At 40.5% G+C, this 9,113-nt stretch overlaps 1 protein-coding gene across 1 annotated transcript; it reads right to left on the minus strand.

Annotated features, from left to right (window-relative positions):
- Positions 1 to 3,349: 3,349 nt before the first annotated feature.
- KBTBD7 (kelch repeat and BTB domain containing 7) lies at positions 3,350 to 8,474 on the minus strand. Its single transcript, XM_084878379.1, has one exon. The coding sequence runs from the start codon at positions 8,380 to 8,382 to the stop codon at positions 6,361 to 6,363; it is 2,022 nt and encodes a 673-aa protein (XP_084734505.1). The 5' UTR covers positions 8,383 to 8,474; the 3' UTR covers positions 3,350 to 6,360.
- Between the last annotated feature and the right edge of the window lie 639 nt (positions 8,475 to 9,113).

Below are 9,113 nucleotides of genomic sequence, written 5' to 3' on the forward strand. Positions count from 1 at the left end.
GGGACCAAGCCTACAACCGAGGTATGTGACCTTGACCAGAGTAGGACTGCAACTCTTCCACAGGCTGACACTTCAACCATTGAGCCAAACCAGGTAGGGCTGTTGTCACTTTTTTATTTGACAATCAAAGGGGAAAGAAGTCAGTGTCCCTGACTAAACGGTATTGTGACATACCAGTTGAAAATCGCTGCTCTATAAGAAAAGAGCTTCTTCACACTGTCTTTCTCTTCCTCTAATGCAGAATTTTATGCTGTGGTTGGATATTTAGAGGACATTATCATTGATGATGAGTTTCAGTTATTAGAGAAAATTCATAGATAAGTACTACCAGGAGTTAGAAGATAGAGAAGAGAATAAACTTACCTACACACCCATTTTTAGCAAATATATTTCTTTGCTAGAAAAGTATATTGAAGAAGAGTTGTGGGAACTGACTCCTGGGTTTAACATGGTGGCTTTCACAAAATGTCACAGAACCATGAAATGGCTGGTAACATGTAAACATGCGGCAGCTCAAGTTTACAGATTTTTCTGGCATTTAAATGTTTCAGGACTACTGAGCAGAAAACGGCCGGGGACTGGACTTACGCAGTAGGTTGGGGTGACTTCGTTGTGTAAATTATCCTCTATGCCAGCTTTGCGGAACTATGTGTGACGCTAGGTCCCACCTCCAGTAATGAGATTGTTCTGGACATCAGCAGCCCAGTGCACTGGAGAAGCTTCAGCCAATGACAAAAGAATAGATCTTGGAAAAACTGGCTCTGTTCTGCAACGCTGCATTAACTATTGATGGGTCCAAGAAGGAAAACTACCTGACCCTCCTGGAACCTATTTCTCCAGAATAACCTGGTATTCCTCCCCAAGTAGATGCCTCTTTCAGGGGTTTCTGTGTTGGGCTCCTTCGGAGCAGGTCCACATCCAGCATTCCAGTTGGGGGGGCCTTCCCCAGTATACATTTTTGTGTGCCAGCACCCATCACCACCGGCCCTCTTTGTCCCAGCAGGCTCTGCATGAATCTTTTAGAGCATTTGCAGTTTTTTCCCCCCACACATCCAAGTTTCAGTCCTCCAGCCTCAATGGGGTTTTTACTGTTTCGGAGTATTTATCTAAGGTGTTACTCAAACTAGTAGCCTGTCTTGAGATTTCTGGAGCTCCTATTATCCAGTCTTGGCTATAGGCACCAAGTGAAAGATGTCCTTTACCTAAAAGCTCCATGTGATAATTCCTACTTTTACATTTGCAGTCCCTGTATTTCTATGTTTTCTGCTGGTCCTGATGTAGCCCCACAGTTTTTAGAACTTTCTTTTAAGCATTTTTGCAAAAAGTATATATTATATATATATATATATATATATATATATATATATATATATATATATATATATATATGTTTTTATAGATGAATACTCAGGCTAACCTAAGAGGATATAATAGTGGAACTTTCATGATTACTCACTTAAAGATCAAAGTACTGTATGCTGTGTTTTGTGTTAGTGCTATGAAAGCGAAAATGCTATGTTGGCGCTCCTATTTTACTGGAAACTAGTGGAAGTGTGCTTATGCTGGAGTAGACCAAAGGCATCCTTTTCCCCTTTATTTAAAGAAGGGTGGGGAACTTTTTTTCTGCCAACGGCCATTGGGCATTTATAACATCATTCTCGGGCCTTACAAAATTATCAAATTAAAAATTAGCCTACTATATTTGGTCAAACTTTTAATTAACTTACCCCTAATGCTTGCCAGGGCCAGACCAAATGATTTTGAGGGCCAGGTATTCCCTACCCGACTTATAGCATGTTAAGTGTTTTGTGTGGGTTTGCTCAAAACCCTTTCTGTCTAAATCAGTTCCTTAGATTTTCGGTTGGGGGAGAGTCCTGCAATCCTTCTTCCTGCCAAAATTCTTCCAAGAGGGTGTCCCATTGGCCTAGCTCAGCAGGAATAGGAGATTGCAAACAACTTTGCTGCTGTGGACAAAAGGGCCACATGCTAACCAGACAGGCTCAGGGAAGGCCTGCGTAGCAGTCTTGCAGACTCAGGATCCTAAAATAACCACAAGATGGTCTGAAATTAAACTTTAACCAAAAGCAGTTATGGTGGGTAGTCGCCTCCTAGGCAGGTATCTTCACTGACAAGGTCAACATTTACCTTAACTGAGCCTATCTGTCTATATCCGGGTAACCAACTGGCCCAAAGAGAGAGCACAAAACCCACTGCCTATTTGGTACTCTCCAACTTGGCAGCTTCTGTGTACATTTTTTTCCTCATTAAAAAATAACTGGTTTTGCATATATTTAATCATCTTGATGGTTCTAAAAATAGATTATCAATGAATTCTCTTAAGATTGGTAGCCATATTTTCTATTAACATTTTTGCCTAATACTTTCATTTTTATTTTATCATACTTGCTATAATGAATATTCTTTTAAAGTTGTAATGATGAAAAGGTGTTGAAATGTTTAAGAGGCTATGAAGATCTTTAGGGGCCAGGACCTCAGGTTCCTGGACTGAGATAAATTACTTCAGTTTTAGGGAAAAGGCAAAATAATCTTGGTTTGAGCTGTCTAATACAGTAGCCACAGACAGCTATTAAAGCATGCTCATGCAAAATGAGGTGTGCTGCATATAATATGTGTGAAATACAGAATTTCAGACTTAATATGAAGAAAGAACGTAGAATATCTCACTTTTTAAAAAAGATATGGTTACAAGCAGCTAAAATTGTTTTGGAGGTGAGAATATAAATTGTGATTGATGACTTGTTAAAATAACATTTTTGATAGATTGGGTTAAAGAAAAAGGTTATTAAAATAAAAAATAAAAAAGCTACAGGAGATATCTGATGAGGACAGAGGCAAAGTAAAACAGTCAAGAAGCATGCAACATAAAACGATTCCAAGAGTTCATATCTAAAGCAGATTATAGAGGTCCACATATCACATTTCAGGACTACAAAGACGAGTAAGCTTTAGCCCTGGCCAGTGTGACTCAGTTGATTGAGCATTGTTCCACGCACCAAAGGGTCATCAGTTCAATTCCTGGTCAGGGCATAAGCCCCGGTTGTGGGTTGGTTCAATCCCTGGTTGGAATGCATACAGGAGACAACCAATTGATGCTTTTCCCTAACATCAATATTTCTCTTTCTCTAAATCAATATATTTTCAAAAGAACAAAAACAAGTAAACTTTCTTTTAAAGTTCAGGGGACTGACATATTGCTGCAAACTTTTTACATTTCCAGTTTATGAACATTAAGACAAATTTGTACCGAAATGAGGAAAAAATCATAAAACACGATAAATGAGTTATAAATTATAATTAAATAATTTCAGGCAAACACTGGTCCCTAGTTTAATGAGCAGTTAGTAGCAAACTACAACTTAAACTTAATCCTAAACTCAAATTAAACACATTATCTGCAAAAAACAAAACAAAACAAACAAAAAAAAACCCCACACAGTTATTTGCTAAAATTAGTCTTTTTACCCTTTTGAAAACACCAGACAATTATTGTTTGAATTTTTAAAGTATTGAAATAATTAGGATTCTCTAAGGTTTTCAGACTAGAGGCACACAAATAAAAATAAAAAAAAATTAAGATCATTCTAAATGTTAGAAATAGTAGTCCTGAAAATGACATTGAGCATTTGTTTAAAAATGTGCCAATTAATTGTAAAACTGAGATGAAGGTGCTTTCCTGTCAGGAAGGGATTTCAACACTGCTAGTTGTGTCACACAATACATAACTAAGAGTTTCACACGTTTAGCAGAAACACTAAATTAAGAGATCAGATAGCTTGGGTTCTAGTGCTAGTTTTATTTGTAACTAATCATGTACAAATCACTTATCTTTAAAATAATGATTAACATCTACTCCCTAATTCTTACAAACATTCACAAAACCAAAATCCTTCCCAAGAAAATCTTTATAAAACAATGCATTACTACTAATTAGCTTATACCCAACTTAAAGGTTGAGAATGACAACTTAAGAGAATTTGTCTTATCAATCTGTTGCAAACCTTAATTCTGCAGATGGATAATATGGTTGAGATAAGCATTGTCCTATTTCAAGTTTACAAAACAAAGTTAAGCCAAAAAAGTTGGCCAAAAAAATAACACTATAGTGAGATCTCTGTCGGTTTCAAAACGGTGCTTATACACATCTGTTATCAATGGAATCAGTTAGTCTTAGGCTGCTAAAGCATGTTACTTTACTTCGCTAGAAATAATGTTAAGCAGGAATGTTTTGTGGATTCATCAAATGGCCATTCAAAAGACTAAGAAGAAAAAAAAGACTAAGAAGTATGTTGTTTTGTTTTAATCATTTTTCTCTACCTCTATTTTTTTCATTCAAAATTCAATTCCTCGTCCCAGAGCACACTCCTCAGTACTATGTCAGGGTATAAGAAATGTTAGCATTTGGTCTCTAGAGAATTAACAGAGACAGGGAATTAGTATGTTATTGAACAAAAATTCAAGATCATTCTTAGTGGGTATAAAAAAATTTATAGACTATAGGTATCTGTATATGTACACCATCTATCACAATTATGAAAATCATGTATGTACAGATGCTCTTAAAAGGTAAGCACCTGCTGAAACCGGTTTGGCTATGGATAGAGTGTCTGCCTGCGGACTGAAAGGTCCCAGGTTCAATTCCGCTCAAAGGCTTATACATTGGTTGCGGGCACATTCCCGGTAGCAGGTGTGCAGGAGGCAGCTGGTCGATGTTTCTCTCTCATCGATGTTTCTAGCTCTCTATCCCTCTCCTTTCCTCTCTGTAAAAAATCAATAAAGTATATTAAAAAAAAAAAAAAAAAAAAGATAAGCACCTATATTTTCTTGTATTATCAATGTCAATTTTGTGCAATTTAATTTCTATTTTTGGATTTTCCCTTACACATCATGGTGATACAAAAAAATAAATAAATGTGAAAAATAAAAATCCAAGACTGGAGTGTTGGTTCACTGAAAAATACAGAACAGATATAAATATCCTAATAAAATAACCATATATATCACTGCTTAGGGAAATATTTTAGAGGAAATATACTTTCACTATTGGCCTCAAATGCCATTATCCACATATATTCTTTGTCAACTTTTAATATAAAAATACCTTCAGGCTCATAATTATTTATAGTAACTTACAAAACTGACAGAATATTTCAACATTACAAAGATCAGTTTTATTTACAGCTTAAAGTTTTAAAGTTCTCTGCTGGCCCTTGATTTTATTATTGGACACAGTAACTACTGATCTCAATAAAATACTGTTTTTTAGCTTATACATATTTTTAAAACCAGTATTACTTCACAAAACAGTAAAGAATAAATCACTTCCTGCTGAAGAATCCTCCAAGACAAACACCAACATTATACAGCCAAAATATTTTAGAAGAGCATATAAACTTTTTAAGACAAGGCCACGACTAATGGATAAAAAGTACATTACCCAAGGATTTGTCCAGTGAAAAGGATTGTTTCTCTGTTTCAATGAACATGTATCAGCTTATATATGAAAAATATGAATTTATAAATCGCCTATTTTTAAAATTTTTTGTTTAAAAGGGTGTTTAAATGATTGGTGACACTACAAGAATGATGTCTTTTAAGATAGAAAAATGGTCACATTTAGCAAAAATACATTTTACATTTCAAAATTAGAAGCTAAATTTCTCTTAAAACAATGAAATCATGACTGATTGATTTATTTTTTACTTTCAGTGACCTCTTTCATTCTGCACTATATTAAAATGAAATCACTATTCAGTAAGCTTTATATGTTCACTTTTTTCCTTTGCAAAAGGGAAGAAAACCAACCCAAATTTAACAAACTATATTAACTTAGAATACTAAAGACTACTTTAAAATTTGTTAAATCTATTACTTTCATTATTCTGAAGGAAAAATATAAACCTTCAAAAGCCAATGAAGTTTCTAGTCCAATTTTCTATTCTAAAAATTAAAAAGTTAAATTTCTTGTGGCAGGCACTAAAAAGAATTTAAAAAGTTAACAGAAGACTATATTAGATAACCAAAATATAAACAGTGCAACTAATTAATACAATCCACTGGTGCAATGAATAGTTGAACAATGAAAAAAGCACACCAAGCATTCTAATAAATTATATAGTTCATTTTCTCCATATTTTAATCTCGACTTTTAACATAGCAAATTATTATATAGGTTGATTTCATGGACTGTTTAAATTTTGTAACATAAGTAATTCAAACATTAGCCTTTCTAAACCAAATCTGCGGTCCTAGTCAATTTTGTTTTTCAGAAAAAGGAAAGAATACTTTTTTAAGGATAGATTACATAGCAGTAGAAACATCTCAAAATATTTACAAAGAACCCTAATGATCTTGTGAAATTTGCTGATGTGCAACCCAGACTTCATCACCAGAGAAAGAACTTGAACTTCCTGACTCAGAGTCCAGTTCACTGAATTCATCCAAGTCCCAATCATTACTAGACTCACTCCGTACATCATCTTCCTCAGTAATGAAACTCTGACCAGGTTCAAGGCAAGAAGGATGAACGCGAGCACAGAGGCAAATAAATCCAGAGTCAAAATGCAGAAGACCTAACATGGTACCTATATTAACCCAACGGTCTTCCCTGGAATCATATTCATACACAGTCACCCGGTTTTTTTTCCACTGTGGGGTGGTAGAAGTGATGAGGAGCAACTTTTGGCCACAGCTGACAATCTGATAGTTGTGGATCTCTGAGAGCAAAGGAATATTACTAATTCTCCGCCATTCTCCCCTGGCTGGATTGTAGACCTTCATGACTGGGATGTCACAGATACAATAGATCTCATCATTGAAGACACAGGCTACCTGAAAGTCACTACGTTTAAGAGAAGCGCAGTTCAACCACGTATTGTGGCTAGGATCGTAGCAGAGCATGCGCTTACTGTTCACAGCATAAAGGTAGTTCTGAACCACTATTAGTTCGAAGGAATAGAAGGAGTGGGGTACAGGAGCCACCAGTGTCCACTGATTCCTCTGAACACTGTAGCATTCCACTTCCTTAAATTTCATCCCAGTAATAGGGTCTCGCCCACCCAAGATGTAAATGTAGCCATTGACGTAAGCCACATCCATGCCCTCACGACAGAGCAAGCGATTTGCAAGTTGCTGCCAACTATTCTGAGCTGGTTTATACACCCAGAGTTCTTTCCTGGGCTGGGCAGCTAGGTAGATGTCATGGTCCGGAGAGACACAGACAGCTGAGGAGGAGATAGTTTTAGTGTGAGCCAAGCGGACCAAAGGTGAAGGCATGGTGTAAATGTCCCCTGAGTATGGGTCATAGCAGAGAAAAGGATCTCGGGGATGTCCAAAAAAGATCACCATCTCCTTGGAACACATGCCCAGCCTCTGGGGTGGATTTTCTGCTGTGGATGCAACAGAGCTGCTGCTGCCGTCTGGCCTTGGCACCACAGACTTGTACCTCATGTCACCATATCGCATCTGCAGAGCCTCTTGGATAAGGTCCAGACAGTACTTCTTCACGATGGGCTTAGTCAACAGCCCTTTCAGGTAATCCTGATCTTCTTCAGCGAAGTGTGTCCAGCGGACACACTTGAAGACTTCCGCAGCGCTGGGACCCCGCTCCTTGGGAGCCGCCTCCAACCACTGCAGGGCAACGTGACACACTGTCCGCTCACTCTCGATGTCTAGACTGTCCAGGCGCAGGACAGCCAGCAGCTGGGTCAGGGTCAGATCTGCCAGAGTCTCCTCCCGAATCGGACCCATCTGGCTGAGCTGCTTGAAGTTGTGGGCGATGAAGGCCTGGGCCTGCGACCGCAGCTTGCGATGGCCGAAGGCGTCCGCGAACTTGAGGATGGCGGTGCAGTTGGCCAGGTCCAGGCGGCGGGCCAGGAAGGAAGCGCAGGCTTCCCGCACGTACTCGAGCTGCAGCATGTCGGAGGCCGCGTACAGGCGTTCCACGTTGGCCTCACTCAGGGACACGCGGCCGGTGTAGCAGTATTCGACCAGCACCTCAAAGGACTCGGCGTCCACGTCGTGCAAGGTCACGTTCGCCTGCTGGCTCTCGTACATGCCGCCGGTGAACATGCTCTTGAAGTAGGGGCAGGCGGCGGCCAGCACGTTCCGGTTGCAGGAGAAGAGGCGGCCCGTGCCGGGCCCGCTGCCGGGCGTCACCACCTCGATGGTCACGTCGCACAGCAGCCGGGAGTCGTAGAAGGACTTGAGCTGCGCCAGCAGCGCGGCCGAGTGGGCCGTGTCCTTCAGCTCCTCCGGGCCCGTGAAAAAGGCCGAGACGGAGGGTTTGTTAATCCTCTTGGGCCGCCTCCCACCGCGGGGATTGGGGAGGCGGCGGAAGCACGGGCCGTCTTCCAGGGCCTGCATGGCGGCGATGGCGAGAACGGCCGGGCTCCGGCTTCTCCTCACGCGGACAACGGAGTCCCCGAGCACTCGGAGCTGCGAGGGCCGCGCCTCCTCGCCTCAGCCCTGCCCCGCGGCGCTGCCTCCCTTTATCGCGTAGGGAGCGCCTGACTCACCGGGTTCCAATCCCACGCCTCCTTCCGCCTCGGCTTGCCGTCGCGGAACCGGCTGCGGACTCCACGAGCCGCCCCCGCCGCGCTGGCGGTACCGGCCGAGGCTCGGAACTGCGACTCCCAGAGAGCCTTTCGCGCCTCGAGGCGCGCGCGGCCCGCCCGACCCACGGGCGTAGGCGGGCGAGCGGTAGTCGCTTTGCATGTTGGGAGTAGTAGTTCGAGTAATACCGCGAGGCTTCTTGGGTCAAACTGGCTAACGGAAGAGCGGTGATTCTTCTAAATTTGATGGTTTAGCTTCTGAATTTGATGGCTTTGAAACCAAGCATAAAAGCTCCATTTTAATATGCATTTCAGAGAATTGTTCCCTCTTTGTAAAACAGGGATAATATTCATAGGATTGTATTTGGATGGAATGAGACAAATTGTATAGGATATAGGAAGCTTCAATAAATGTTTGATTATAACAGAAATTGCTAGCTTTCCTTTTAGAACTTTTGAAAAATGAGACACACATACACACAATTTGAAACCATGAGCAATTTTGCAAAGGAAGTCAGGGTTTTCTTTTCTTCTTCTTTTTTA

Source organism: Pipistrellus hanaki (assembly GCF_964339955.1).
Source record: "Pipistrellus hanaki genome assembly, chromosome: 3".
Lineage (NCBI taxonomy): Eukaryota > Metazoa > Chordata > Mammalia > Chiroptera > Vespertilionidae > Pipistrellus > Pipistrellus hanaki.